This window comes from Bombyx mandarina, chromosome 16, assembly GCF_030267445.1.
Source record: "Bombyx mandarina strain Sakado chromosome 16, ASM3026744v2".
NCBI classification, from domain to species: domain Eukaryota; kingdom Metazoa; phylum Arthropoda; class Insecta; order Lepidoptera; family Bombycidae; genus Bombyx; species Bombyx mandarina.
This window is the reverse complement of record NC_143222.1, coordinates 13,605,801-13,622,263: the sequence shown is the minus strand read 5'-3', so window position 1 is coordinate 13,622,263 and position 16,463 is coordinate 13,605,801. Positions and strand designations below refer to the sequence as shown.

Genomic DNA, 16,463 nt, shown 5'->3' with positions numbered 1-16,463 from the left:
TGCCTTTCAATCTAGACAGCACGATTGTGGTCCAAGTGTGGTCCGTGGGCCCGCAACCTCCGCTCTACCACCACTAATATTTATCTACGCGAAACTACAATTTTTGCGTATTTGTCTAACACACGATGTTATGTAATGTATGTATTCTGTGGCAGTGTTTGGTAGGTCTATGTTAAATATCTACTAAGCAATGTCTAATAGTAATCTATGTTTTTGTTTGCATCATTTTCCGTTTCCATTAATAAAAAGGAATCCAGTAACATCCAAAATACAGCAACCTCCTGTGATAAACAAATTATCAAAAGTCTAGATCACTTTTATCAATAGAACCATTGAATTTTCTTTGAAGCAAGTGTAAGTGATCTAAATTGTCTAGTAGTATTGTGTATTGTGTCGTCTCCTGTAATATTCTGCGCGTCTACGTCACGGCGTCACCGAAACAAAACCAATAACTCTAAATTACGAAACGAAATAAAATATAAATATATAAACGTGTTTTTGTAAACAGAATGACAAACTAAATTATTATTTATAACGTTCATTTTTAACAATCAAAATTGGAACAATGTGCTGGCGACACGCGGCCGGAACGCATTTCACATACGTCATACGTGTCTGAATTTTAGAATTTTGTGAGATAGAGGCCGGTTGATGGCGGAGCGTGTAAATGATAGTGCTCTGCCTATTTCTGCCGCTAAACAACCACGACTCAAAATTCAGACTTGAATATTATGCGTCTAAACGAATGAAGGATTAGTGACAGGTAGGTCCGCACGGGTAGGCACCACCTCCCTGCCTATTTCTGCCGTGAAGCAGTAATGCGTTTCGGCTTGAAGGGTGGGGTAGCCGTTGTGATTATACTGAGACCTTAGAACTTATATATCAAGGTGGGTGGCGCATTTACGTTGTAGATGTCTATGGGCTCCAGTAACCATTTAACACCAGGTGGACTGTTGGGCTGTGAGCTCATCTACCCATCTAAGCAATAAAAAAGGTAGACACGCGACTCAGCTCATCAAGCAACTGTAGATTAGAGCTACACTTCTTCTTAGTCGTTTGCACTCTTGGTAGAGTGGTCGTGGTCATCAGTCCGGGTGGTGATACGGTTCACAAGACGTCGCCATCTCTCACGTGACGCGGCCTTTTTTGTGCACTCGTTGACGGGACCGTTTAGGGCTGCCTTCATTTGGTCGGTCGATCGTAACGATCATCTGCCGCGCGGTCTTGTACCCTTAATCATGCCTTATAATTAAATAATTGTATACTATATCCTGTGTCCTATACTATAATATAGTATCAGCTCCTATTTAACACGATTTTGCTTACGATGGTCGAGGAGTAATAGGCTTAAAGGTTTTTTTCTTTCCTACCTATGCTGATAGCGTTGAGAGGCTATTTCAGCTTCTCCTTGACGTGTAGGTGAGCTCACGGGGCATAAGCCGGGAGTGTTGCTAGCACTGGCCCTAGCAAGAGCAGTGCTTGGCAGATTCTACCACCGGATCGGAAACGCGACCCACTGAGAAGATCCGGCGAGAAACTCAGTGGGCGCTTTAAGGTCAGGCCGGCCAAAAGCGCCTTGATAATGTATAAAGATTAAAGAGTGGTTCGTGCCCGGTTGTGGAGCCACCCTCTCCAAGGATAGTCGACTATCGTTACGTGCATTAACAATAACACGAACGTTCCTAATTAGTCTTCAAATAGAACAGCGATAGTTTCTCGGAGACGCGCTTATGTTACTAATCCGGAGTTTGTAATCTGTCAAAGGATTCGAACATCGTCTTACTTGTACGAGTGTTAGTTCTGTCTCGCTGTCAGTCCGGTGTCGGTTCGATCTCTGTACGTCACAGCCAACAGTGTGCAGAGATCACGGTCGTGTTTCTTCATTTTTAATACGCTTTTATTAGGTTCAGACGTATGTATGTTTGTAAGGGAATCTTTGAACATGACTTTGACCCCCTTCAAAGCGTCGGATTAACTCGAAATTTATTAAGGACCGATGACAATTCAATATTTAAAAAAAATTTGAAAAAAAAAAATTGACATTCAACTACAAAAATTTAAAAACAAATTATAGTTTAAAAAAACTAACAAAATACGCTTTTAAAGAAAATCCAACTAAAAAATAGAAAATATATTTTAATAAATTTGAATTAAGAATAGTGTAGGAAAAAATTATTTTATTGAAAAAAAGGCGTGAGGTGCATGGTATCAGTAGTTATAAATATTTTATGAACAGATATGAGTAGATGGGTTTTCTGATAATATCCTGAAAAGCACCCCACGCTTTTTTACAATAAAATCATTTTTTTACATTTTTTTTTTATTTATTAAAATTTATTTTGATTACTAATATTCTGTTTTGTTACCTTTAGTAAACAGATATGTGAAAATTTTCATTTTCAATTAGAGCATGACGTATAAGTATTTTTATATGAGAGTTTAAAATATACTAATTTAAGATAAGTATTTACTAATTAACTATAGTAATAATTTGAATTTTAGAGACAGGCCCTTTGTGATTTTGTTTTGTAGTGCTAGAGGGTGCTATTATAAGTTTAAAAGACTTATAAAGAGCATCGTTAAATGTTTGTCGAACATACTGTAACTTGTTTAACTAATATGTTTTCTAATTGAAAAAAGATGATGAGGTAAATCTTTAATTAATTTTCGTCAAAGATGAAACCGCGCCTGCGAGCTCCAATTTATAAGAGAATCAAATAAATCTAACTATGCCGATCTGGCATGCAGCAGTTACGTAAAGCCATCAAACCGGCAAACATCGTAAAAGCGCGTAGAGTGAAATAGAACGCATTCTAAAAAGATTTAAATTTAAAATCCGAACGGTCCACATATATTTTTAAATTTCGAACGACATATATTTTTAAATTTCGAACGACATTTCAAACTAATCGCTGTTTTCGATTCTAGAACGTTTTGAAATTGTTTTCGAACTCGACAACGACATTCTATATTCGAATTTTTCGATATCCGAACGGCTGTTACGACGCGTCAATGTTGAATAATGACCGGTGACTCCTGTTCACTCGCTTCGGTTTTGTTTTATTTGAGTTCAACAAAAATAGCACGTTTTGTTTATTTATTCATGTTTATGCAAATGTATGCATATAGGAATAGACACTCGCGTGTAATAATTGTGTGCATTACAGACCGCGTGGCGTTAAGTGGGTATTTGGAGCCCGCACCCGGGCATGAAGATTTTGGAAAAGTCCAACCACTGCTCTCTCCAAACTGAGTCAAACTATCCGAAATAGGCATTAACTAGTTACCGTCTAAATTCATAGCTTTATTACCTTTTTTATTCTTTACGAATGGGTTTAATGTTTAGTAAAAATCGTTTAGTAAAAATCCAAACCTCGATCCCATATCTCAAATGATAATGATCATCAATATACATATATGCTATAATAACAACATTAGTGAACAACACCGCGGTGTTTTATTGTCATTTGACATTTTATGTGGCCACCAACGATCAGTTCATACATTTAACAACAATATAGTTTAATATTATTATTAGAAAGATCCTGGAGTGGCGACCACGTACTGGCAAGCGCAGTGTGGGACGGCTACCTACTAGATGGACCGACGACCTAGTAAAAAGCGCTGGGTCTCGTTGGATGCAGGTGGCAATGGACCGGTCGCACTGGAAATCTATTGGAGAGGCCTATGTTCAGCAGTGGACGGCGATAGGCTGAAATGATGATGATGATGATAGTTTAATATCTTATTTTGACAAACGTTGCTATTGACAGTTGTCAAGGCACTAGAACCGGCTCGCACTGGCCCGGAGTGTGCTAACGAATTCACTTGCACTATGTCCTGAGGTAATTCTGCTTTTTACATATTTATTCCTTGGCCGCTGTCATTAACAACCATGTGAGGAAGGATATGCTGAAGCTGTTCCCAAAGACACATCTCAAGTGCATCTGTCACCGTCCACGTTTGAACCATCATTAAGCACGATGGCCTTTGATAAAGAGAACGAGCCAATCATCATTTCCCTTTTAAACTGTTTACTGTGGGTACAAAATAGTAGGACAGTCGCTGTCCATTCTTGGAACTGGTCCCCTGGGGATCGTTGCTGGCCACTTTGAGAGCCACCGTCCTGAACAGTAATTAGCCCGTAGGTGTGACAGCACATCTCATTACTCCTTCATCTGATCATGTTCACCGTACTGTAACACGATGAGCCGGAGGTGCATACCATATTGTTGTTTTGTTAAAATGGAAACATTAGTGACACAAATAAAATACATCTTGATTATATAAAAATATTCCCACATTATCTATGCTATTGGATATACATAGCACACGAATGTTTTGTTGGATTTCAGTTGTTTAATCAATTGAGTTAAGATCGACAATCGCTTGTTTCACTACAGAGTGCCTTCAAGCAACTTAACATTCATGACTAGCGTTCACCTATGTCTAATAACCATCAATGATCATTCTCGTGAAAAATATCATTAAAAAACCATCAGCGCTTGATGTTACGAATCTTCGGAACGATTCGTGAGCGGTCGTGACCACAATCGATCGTTCTTTTTTTTTTTTGTAAAAAATAGTTTCTGTATATTGATGTCGTTTCGCGGTTTTTTGGTCGCCATTTTTAAATTCGATTTGTTGAACTCGCGCTGACTCACGATTAAACAAGCTTGCACAAGTAAATCCAAGATATTTACAATGTAAATAACTATCTATCTGCAGTGAATTAACGAGATGGACGTGTGGGAGCAATGGTCGGTGTTCATTCCCTCGTAATAGGTGACGTGTAATGGTGGATTATCGATCTACGGCTTACTGATCCAGTGGTAATGATCGAAGGTTATTACCAATAGTCACGCCCACTTATCGGCTGCTGGGGGAGGGGCGAGAATCGAATTAGTGAGCACGATGAATCGATTAACCACAAAAAAAACACGAGATTAGTCCCAAAAATCATCGACAGATGAAAAAAGAACAACGGACGGTTAATGACGGTTTTTGTTCGAAATTCGAAGATTTGAATTCGTAATTTGAACCGCAAGACGTTCGAATCATTTGTCATTGACAATTCGTTTTTTTTTGGAGTCGCAATCGATTTTTAAATACAGGTTAAACTTTTTTGATGTCGGGCGAAATTTTCTCCAAATTATTAAATTATCGAATTTTTATATTTACATTGAATGTGAAAGATAAGCAAATCGGTATCTTTTAAAATTATGGTCCAATGAGTTCCACAGGCTGTGGTTAGTATACTGTACAATTCGGTAAAAAGTATTTATAATTGAGAATGTCAACGATCTCCGACCTTGTCGACGTCACAGTGCCGTGGCATAGGCATGGGAAAGCACGCGACTTTTTTGCTCAAAATGGGACACATATTTCGGACGTCAAGGCTGTGAGAACCGATTGCATTCCGCTAAACCTCCGTAGGGAAATGCTCTTTTAGAGATTCAAACCGATACGATCGAATGAATCGAGTCGATTAATTACGACGTCGCGATCCGAATGTTTGAGGTGACGCGTCCCGGTCAACCTTAATTAACGTTCGGAATCCGCCCTTTAAAATATCGAAGTTATTCGAGAATCGATCGTTTTGAAAATTCGAAATACAAAAATGTAATTACTTATATCCCTTGCGTTTCGGCTTTCGTTTATATTTAAAAAAAAAATTGCATCGCTTCTGCACTAACATTTTTGTATAGAGACTAGAGAGATTAAAATTTGTATGTCTCGCTGGTTTGTAGCCCTTGCTCTAGAGTTACATTCAATGCATGGCGAAATGTGTATAAGGTTAAGTTAAGCAACGATACTTAATATTGTTATCAATCAGAAGTTGAATAATGGCGGTCGGACGTAACTGTAATTTGCAAAATCCCCTGATTTATTAGTTAAATACAGACCCGACCCACAGATCTTGCCACTTTATCGTTACGCAGCTATGCCAATAAATATCTCGTTTATTTTAGTTATATTCCAGATCACTAGTTCCTATAATGTTTGTACGTTTCCATAGTTCTCTCGGCGAGGAGTATGCGCGACTTGTGTATGTACAAACACAACGCTTTTTTTTTCCTATGCCTTGAGAGCCTTGAGAGGCTATATCAGCTTCTCCTTGATGTGTAGGTGAGCTCACGGGCTCAAACCGGGTTTGTCGCTAACACTGGCCCTAGCAAGAGCTTCTCAGAATCTACCACCGGAGACCGCTCTTGGTTCAGAGACTTGAATCTGTCGGTCATTTGGCTTGGGCCGGATCGGCTAGAGGACAGAAGCGAGCAGCACGGTGGCATCGCGTCTAATAAAAATCCAATACTCATAAATATAGCATTAAGCATCGTTTGAAGGCATATTAAAGAGAACAAAATAACAACGTTTAATGTTTTATAAAACTAATAATTAAGAACAATAAAAATGTTGAGGCTCCGATTGTTGGAATCGCACCGGTTTTATTGTTGCCTTATTGAAAATGACCGACGCTGCGTTATTGCATGGCGTTGTTCCTAACTTACCTTCGCCAATACATGGTTCCATTTTTAAATATCGACTTTTGCCGAATTTTTAAATGTTTTTCCATTTTCGGTATTGGATAATGATCGGAATTGGGACGCGCTTAATAACTGCATAGTCGAAATATTAATCGATTGTTAATGCTGGGTACACATAATCGCCTAATTCTTCGCGATTCGTCGGGGCTTAACGGTTAATAAGATCACGGTTAATATTCTTTTGTTTATAGAAATTATTGAATTAAATAGAACTATTATTGAATTAGACAAGATAACATATGCACACTTGCAGCATGTCCTTACGTACCCGGTCGAAGGCAGGTGTTAAATATACCGTAATGTGAGCTTTCTTCTGAGATTTGAGATGATAATATCACAAGATCATCAGCACATTACAATACCGGCACTCTCTTGCTGTTTTCCATTAATGACGTTGACCAGATCAGTCGTATGCACATTTATCGACAAAGAAAAAAAAGGTACTACCGAATTTAAAATCGGTTTATTTCCAGTGAACACTGAGGCACCAATAAATTACACCCCCGACCTCAACTCAAGCCATCTGGTACCAACGTCACCGATGTCCTCGAAGTTCCTAGACTTTACTGCTGCATTTCAACTATTCTTGCAATAAAGTACTAAAACTTAGATCTTATCAGGACCATGAAACCGAATCCGCGAATGTACCTATATTTTCGTCGATAACTTGAATGCAGTCAAACGACATGCAAAACGAGGAAATGTGATTTGGTTTATATCTAGTGAAGCAAAAACTTTGTTTGTATCCCTTTTTACGAAAATTGCGTGGACGGAGGAGTATGAAATTTTCCACACTTATAGAGAATATAGAGAAGAAGTGCACAATGCTAATATTTTTTTTAAATAATGCATAATAAATACGTTAAATCAATAAAGAAAACATTACACACACTACATACTATGTATTTGGCGCACACACGCATGCATACTATTTATTGTAAAACTTTTGTTCTTGACGTCTGTGGTCAAATTGAGAATAGATTGAATATTGTTTGTCTTTATTAATATTTTTTATAGTGTAGTCTTGGCGAAATTTGTGATTATAGAAGTATAAAATAGAATCATAATAATGTACAAACTTACAATTCCAATTAATTATAGTCGAATTTCGACTACTGCGGGACCTCTAGTTGACATTGTTTTAAGTTGAAGCCCAGGTTTGGCCATGTTCTAAAGTTCCACTGGCGCGAGCACCAGCAATGTAATGTAAAATGTATTATCGACTCGTAATATTCACCATTACTAGTAAGAGATAAGACGGTTAAAATTTCTAACAGCTCTTTTAACTAATACGAATGTTAAAAAGCATTCAAATACAAATTACAAACAACACAAACTAAACGGCAATGCTAAATAAATATTCATACGCGTTCAAGGAACCGAGCGCCCGATGTGTAGAAACGATACCGCGGCCATTCAATGCGCCGAGATACCATTGTGAATAATACTTCAGAACATTAAAACATTGATTAAAAATCATTCGAATGATTTACATAAAACGTGGCTATTTCAATCGATTGTGTTCGGAGTGCCTTTATTTTGCAACGGGCTCCACTCGTGCGAGATGTCTTTTTTGGGTTCCGCTCACGTAAATCTAATCCGTGCACCGCTGATGTTTGTTATATGCATTTGTAAAACAATTAGGCAGGTAGCGCTTAATATCTACCAGAGAAATGAACTAAAATAAAAATTATTCGCGTTATAAGATAGATAGTATAATAGTTTGTATTCTTATCGGTGGGTCTTGTTCGCTATGTGCCTTGTTCTAAGGGTGTGGGTTTTATAGCGGCTGGTTATTGAAGTAGCTCATTCGGTTTAAGGCTATAGATAGCTCACTTTCGTTACCCTCACTCTGTAGTGAAACTAGAAAACACATTTAATTTAAATTTAATTGCAATCCAGATTGTCATATTAAATTTTAATATTGAAATTTATAATTACTATAGTTGTAATTTGTTTTGTGCATCAATAAAGGAAAAAAATAGATTATGCGTTGTCGTTATTGAGACAGTGAGGTTTTTTTTTTATCGCCCTTGTAGGCAGACGAGCATACGGCCCACCTGATGGTGAGTGGTTACCGTCGCCCATGGACTTCAGCAATGCCAGGGGCAGAGCCAAGACGCTGCCTACCGTGAATTCAGGTTGATGCATTTTTTGTTAGCTTTACTTTTACCAAAGACTGTTCGTCTCGAGTACGGAACTCTTTACAGTGCGCGGGCGCGCTCGCTCTTGGCTACTTTTATAAGCGCGGTTTGACAGACGAGCTCTTGGATCGTATAGGTAGGTTAGGTTAGTGCTTCTTGGGGTCCATACATCTTAGAGCATAAGGTTGAGCATGGTTACAATAATTTGATAAGTTTAGGTAGAACTTTTTCAAAAAATGTAAAAATGTATTTTCGAAGGCAATAAGTGTTTATGTCTCAAGGTAGTTAGTGAATCTTTAATTGTGACTTTATTATTGCGCTAATAAAACGCTCTAGCACGTATCGCGCACGTTTATATCCGATATCGTAAAACACTTATAATAATATGATGATGATGAATTCATTCAATATCGCATCAATTACGTCAATACGACAATGTAAGTACGCATTAGATCTTCCCTTCATTTTCACATAAATATTTATACTCAACCAATAAATACACTTTCCAAGATTTCGCAGACGCCATATTGAAAGCTAATCTGTACGTGCTTCACATATATTCACGATGCGATTATCAGATATTAGTCGTGCGCTAATGCCTATAATTGGCGTCGTGTCACTGCATTGACACTGACGGGTGTCAAATGTCAAAGATTGGCGGTTATTATCCACAGATTTGTAACGGTTGTCTTACGTGGAGGTTGGAAGCATTAAAATAATTTTGGATGATCTTAGCGTTAGTCATGAACGTGTCGTGAATAGTCGATTTTAATGGGACTGTCTGTGGAACCGATTAAGAAATCGACTAATTGAATTAACAACATCGTAGCAAACATGTGTTTTTGTTTCTCAATTCTAATCGTGAACAATTATCAGTTGAACATTGTTTGAAGTTATTTCCATATTAATATCTGGTGATCAAAGCCAATACTATTGTTCTGTGCGAGATGCGTATCTGTACGTGTGTGGAAGGTCACAGGATGTTGCGGAATCGTTGAGGAAATGTCTATTTTAAGTGCTTCTGTTTTAATGCCATTCAAATGTAGTTGAATGAGTCAGAAAAAATCTTTTTAATTAGTAAAAACAAACAGGACGCTGTACGCTCAAAAATAACATTACATGGAGTGCTCACGATCAGTCACTTCATGTGTCCAGGGGCCAGTGGTTCACTACTGTACTTAATGGTTTTTTTTATTGCCCTTGTAGGCAGACGAGCATACGGCTACCTGATGATGAGTGGTTACCGTCGCCCATAGACTCCAGCAATGCCAGGGCAGAGCCAAACCACTGCCTACCTGCTGTACTTCTTCTTTATATTTCCAGATCGTCGGATTGTAATGAAATTATTGATAGATATATATAGAAATGAGTTGCTGTTCGTTAGTCTCGCTAAAACTTGAGAACGGCTGGACCGATTTGGCTAATTTTGGTCTTGAATTACTTGTGGAAGCCCAGAGAAGGTTTAAAACGATTAGATAAATATGAAAATGCTTGGAATTAAATAAAAATAACAATTATATTTTTCCTTTGATGTGTCCCCGTTGGACGGATTCCTTTTGTTTGTTTTAAGTTTATTTTATACATAAGTTTAGGTATTTTCTTTATCGATTGAGGCACTACAAAGTCTACCGGGTCAGCTAGTTACTGATAGATAAATACACGACCACGCTCCGGTGACCCTAAATCGAGCCACAAGTCGCAGTAAAGATAACGGGACACGCCCAACGAAATCAATTAATAGTTTAGCATAACAGCGTCGATTATCCGACGACCTACCTTGGCCCGGCGCGAACTCCGCCAGCGATCGCCCTACGTGTCGCGGAGTGTCTCCACAGAATTATTGATGTGTACTTGTGATTACTGATTGGATTCATTTACTCTTCATCATAATAAAACTTAGCTGCGGCTCATCGTATACTCCTACAGTTGGTTTTCCTTTAAATAGTCAATTAAGTTTATTGATTATCTTTTTTTATGATTGAGGGATTACTGGTGGCCCGTAAGCCTTTCCAGTTTCACAATGACAGTTGGGCGAGCAAGGGCTCAGCCAGGAGGGGTGAGATTTGCTAACTGCCACCCGAGTGCCTCCAAGGGAGGCCTAACGACTCAAAAGTAGCTGCTTCGCGAATGAATCTACTACCGTATCGGAATCGCGACCTGCTGAGAACATCCGGCGAGAAACCCAATGGGCTGATGTTTAGGTAAGGTTTTACCGAACTCTTTGTCGAGTTCGACGAGTACGGTTGCCGAGGTCCCTAAGCCTGCTCCTAGTGTTAGAGCTAAATTCATCTAATGCAAGGGTTATTGGATCCCTAAGGACGTGTTCACTATCTTTAATACGAACTCACGGCTTGTCCGGTTGTTAAGTGTTTACCGGAGCCCATAGACATCAACAAGAAAAATGCCGTCACTCGCGTTCAGATGTGAGTTCGCAGTCTAAGTTCTAAGGCACAACAGCGGCTCTTTTCAAACTGGAACGCATTACCGCCACGCCGCACTACTGAGCCGGGTGGGGTACCGACACGTGCGAGCTAACAAAACGTCCTACCCCCACTAATTTCGTTTATGAATTTAAAAATACAAAAGTTTTATAGTTGACATACACTTCTTAATAATCTTGTATGGTTTGACCCACTCAACTATGGGTTTTACGAAGTAGATATGTCTGAATTTGTGTTATTAACGATGATGGGGTGTATTGTGTGCCCGCAAGGGTGGTTACCAGTATTCTACCTATTACCGCCACAAGGCAGTCGCCGGTTCAAGGGTACGAAACGCAGTTGTGGAGTACAATAGAGAGTTGGGGCTGATGATGTCGGCAGTTACGTCTAGATGTCTAAAGCTCTGACAGCCACTTAACACCAGTTGAACTGTGTGCTCGTCTGCCCGTCTTTAGCAATAAAATTACTGTAAGAAAGTAAATGCTGGTTTTTGATTGTGGTTAATTCCAGTTTCACCAGGACAGGTGGGCGAGCAAAGGCTCAGCCAGGAGAGGTGGGAGTTGCTAAGAGCTGCCCGAGCGCCTCCGAAGGAGACCTAACAGCTCAAGCGCAGCTGCTTCGCGAATGAATCTATTACCGGATCGGAATCGCGACCCGCTGAGAACATCCGGCGAGAAACTCAGCGAGCAGTCGAAGCTTTAAACTTTGGGCCCACCTGTTGCCAGAACTGCGCGAGTAGATAGATCCTCTCTTTCTTGAAGAGCCAGTCCATCGAGTGCATAGCTTGCACCTCCGCCTCGGGTGCGGCGGGGAGGCTGGCCGCGCCCGTGGGGTGCATCCGGCTGGCCTCACGCCCGGCTCATGCCGCCGCCGTCACCAGCGCGACCGCACGCACTCGCCGACCTCGTTCAAAAGCATTTCTTTACTCGCGCAATCAATTCGAGAATCGATTTTCCTTCAGTCGAATGTTCTTTTATTAGGCGAGTTCGCGTGCCGTTTTCGCCTGTAAAAGAAAAAGGCATTGATGAAAGGGGAACGTTTTTCGATTGTGTTTCCGAAGGCAGACAATCGGGCAGTCGGTCGGTCTTCGTGTCGAAACTAATTTGGATACAGTTCTGATGTTCGGCGCGATACGTTCGGAAATATAAAATTGACAGGTTCGTGTGTAACAGTAGTCGTTATGGCTGCGTCATCAACGTCTTAAGAAAGTACATTAAACGCTTTTCTATGAAACTTTTGTTACAAAACGTTTGTGCTGAATCCAAAAAGGCTGTTTTTCAAACATATCATGGGTCTAGGTCATTTTAAGTGATATAGCACATTGTTTTTTCATTATAATGAGTTATATATTTGCATGCAATTTTACTACAATAATAAATAAACCCATGTATTAATGTAATAAATATTTCAATCTAGAATGTTCCAACAGTACAGTTCCCATATTTAAATACGTTAGTTAAATAAATGCAATTGAAATTCAACTTAAAAACTAGCTTATCGCCACCTTGAACAAAGAGCCGTAAACCGCGGCTTGTAAATTTTATTTTCCGCTCTAAGCTATAAGCTTATAGCGGGAATGGTCTGTCATCATCAGCTTGTACACAAAACTGCTTGCTTTTTACTATTTTTTGGTGCATCTCAATAGATTGCACCATTTAGCCCACTGAGTTTCTCGCCGGATCTTCTCAGTGGGTCTCGATTCTGATTTGGTGGTAGCTTCAGCGAAGCACTACTATTGCTAGGGCTAGTGTTAGCAAATTCTCTTAGGTTGAGCCCGTGAGCTCACCTAGGTCCGCGCGTAGTTGGAAAGCTTCTTAGGCTATCAGCGAATAGTTAAGGGAAAAATCATACTTTTTAATACATAGCGGTAGGCAGCGGCTTGGCTCTTCCCCTGGCACTGCTGAAGTCCATGGGCGACGGTAACCACTCACCATCAGGTGAGCCGTATGCTCGTCTGCCTTCAAGGGCAATAACAAAAAAATCAACAAACATTTTTTTTATTACTAATTATTTTTATAATTTTTTGTAGTTTAAGAATGTGAGTCATTAGTGATCAATAAGAAATGCAATATGTTTGTGTGAGTGTTGTTTTCAAAAGTTAACGTCGTGGAAATTCCCAAAGCAATTACATAAATTTATTATTTAGTGAACATTGAGATTTCGTAGACTCTGTACATCTTTAAAGTTTCTTCAAATATAGGTTTTTTTGCACTTACCTATCTACTAACTCTGTACAATGTTTCAACGATGATATGCTCCTTTTGATGTATTCGATTTCGTAGTTAATTTAAGTTTATGAATTAGACCACGAGTCTGTAAGGTGGACTGTGAGGGTTGAAACAGTGAATTACTGGCGTGTCAATCAATAAAGCATGATAAGTGCGGGACTTTCGTGCCACCGATATGCAAACAGGATTACGCGCCGGCACGAACGCGACCGCCCCGAATCGATTAGTCGATTGTTAAAATCGATTCAGTTAATTAGTTCAACTCTGCTTGATGCCCGCCACTATTGGGTTTTAGATTTTTTTTTAATTATTTTATCCGAATAAAAGGAAACTGATAACTGTTTGTTGGAATTTGTTAAGTTTAGCCTTATCGTAAAAAGGTATATTATATATGTACGCTGATCGCGAATGCAATCAGGCTTATAGAGCATGCCTACAATCAAATTTTTACGGTTGATTAATCAGACGGCCCGCTCGGTGTTAAGTGGTTATGGGAATCTAGAGACGTAGAAGTCACAATCAGATTGCAATAGAGCTTATTTTCACGGAACACAGTACGGCTTGCTGCAAAAATAAGTAGGATGTTGATACCGATCGGTGCAGGCCTCGACCACTACCTCGCAAATTACATTTTACAGCACGGTAATGGTCGTTTATCGAAGAATTTAGCCACGAGCATCACGTTATGCAGATATCATTAATTTAAAATTGTAGCAGCTATAAGATGGCGGCACATTTTAATCCTACGACAGTCAATTTGTCAAATACATATATTCGGTATTCGTCGTGTGTATGGGTGTGTGTTCGAGTACTTGTTTGTTTGTGGTATGTTTACATTACCTATAACGCAGAAAACAATTCTGACTTTAGTAGTTTTTAAGGCGGAACAATAAGACCACGGGATCCATGCCCGACCGGCCTCCGATCCAAGATATAAATACAAGTATCGACTATAAAAATAAAAAAATACGTAAATAAAACCCACAATATTTCTTAGGGAATGAGTCATTGTAACTCATTAATTTGAACAGTTTGATATTAGTTAATATTCATTAGCGGGGAGGCTAGATGCGGTAGATAAGGCCGCGCCGGCCCTCCGAGGCCTTAAAACATTGTTATCGTATTGACACCGCTACTTATAACATTACTTTATGCGCTTCGAAACAGGTTAATATAACGATCGACTTCATTATAGATAACATTTTAATTGAAAACTAAATATTAAATGAATATTAAATAATTAAACTAATGTTTTTTAGTTATATAGGGAGACAGATGAGCTCACGGTCTACCCGGTCTGAGTTAGTAGAGCCTGTGAATCGTGGAGTGGAAATCTTCGTAGTATTGCAATAGCCTTTTTTCCTTCAAATAGGAATACACGTTTTTTTGGCGGCAAAAATATTTAGCGAAAAAATTGCCATCTTAAACTACATATTTTGAAATTCGAATTCAAAATGCGAACATTTGTAGCTGCAGAATACAATTGCTTGTTTCGATTCCATGTTCAAAATTCAAATACCGAAGTACTTCGCGATACCGCCGATTCTTTTAATTCACATAACTCTTTAATTTTGATTCTTATTTATAAAGGAACAAGGAAGAAAGTTTTATGACATGACGAATCGATAGCGATCATGGCGTGCGCCGCGACAGTTCGCCGAGAGACTAAATTCAACAACTTTATTTTTCTATATTATCGAATAAAATAAATCTTATTTTTATTAAAATGTACATTTGAATTGTAAATCGGTTCGCTCGTACTGGTTTTTATTAATGGCGTCGCATTATTTTAGCTATTCTCGTAAAAATATATCGGAGTTTTCGACACGACACTAATGTTATAAAAGCTAGTTTAGACACTGGACTTAAGCTTTAAGATCACGTATTGACCAAAAATAATGTTAAGGTTACTAGGGAATCCTCTTTTTTTTTTAAAGTCGGTACCGTCAAAAATGATTTACGATTGTATTCATACATTTGAAGACATTTTATAAGTTACAAAATAGTCTGACAGGTGCTCGCTCCACTGAGACGCAAGCGACACGACCGCGAACATTTTTATCGCTCGCTATAAAATGTGACTCGGTTCGTCTTTAGCGTTAGGAAGTTGTCGCACTACAGGAGCGAAGATATGCGTAGATTTTAGAATATGAGTTGAATTTTTTTTATTTTTTATTGCTTAGACGTGTGGACGAACTCACAACCCACCTGGTGTTAAGTGGTCACTGGAGCCCATAGACATCTACTACGTAAATGCGCCACACACCTTGAGATATAAGTTCTAAGGTCTCAGTATAGTCACAACGGCTGCCCCACATTTCAAACCGAAACGCATTACTGCTTCACGGTAGATACTGAAATACGAAAATAAAGTTGATTTGCATTGTTATTCTCATCGTTTGCTTTGAAATTGAAGATTTTTGAAATCTATTTATTTAATATTGAAAAATTTAAATTTAAATTATCTATTATAAACACTATTATTTTGGCAAAAAATATCTTTTCATTTTTGTATAGTGAAGCTTTAAGAATCCATAAGTTGGCTCGCGCGTAAAATACATCAAACAATATAGAATAAGTGGGCAACGAATCGAACAAATATAGTCTTTAATGAACACACATAAGCAACAAAATCCTTGATCAATATAATACTATATTCTAAATGATATTACCCTTCAAAATTCAGATTACTAATCCCTATCTCATTTCAATAAGAGCAAAAATGGCTAAACATTTTTTTCGTGATCGGGTATCAAAACTCTGTCAACAAAATGGTGAATTCAGAAACATTCAAGTCGATCTTTACGAGGTTAGATTAAAGACGATAATCACTTGGCAATAACTTCCCGAATCCCAATTTAGCCGCGAAATAGTAAAAATCTATCGTGCATCGATAGAAGCTTTCGTGACACAAAAAAGTTAGTTTTAGTTTCTCGAACAATCGATGTCTTTAGTTTGACAGTTCTTTTTACTTTCTAACCTAATTATTCACATGCAAGCTTTTTGAGGAAGAGAATAACTTTGGTTGATGGGCTATGAAATCAGTGGCCATGACGATAAGTTGTTTCGTGTAATATTAGGATAGATTAGACATCCTCATCC

General features: G+C 38.7%; 1 protein-coding gene across 4 annotated transcripts in view; it reads right to left on the bottom strand.

Moving 5' to 3' along the window:
* Positions 1–16,463, bottom strand: part of cut (homeobox protein, cut) — a 182,117-nt gene that overhangs the window by 151,216 nt on the left and 14,438 nt on the right. For all 4 annotated transcript variants that reach the window (XM_028171142.2, XM_028171143.2, XM_028171145.2 and 1 more), the window contains exon 2: positions 11,849–12,136. In XM_028171142.2, coding sequence (XP_028026943.2) covers positions 11,849–11,971 — 123 coding nt within the window. In that variant the 5' untranslated portion in view covers positions 11,972–12,136. The remainder of the gene's footprint in view (positions 1–11,848; positions 12,137–16,463) is intronic.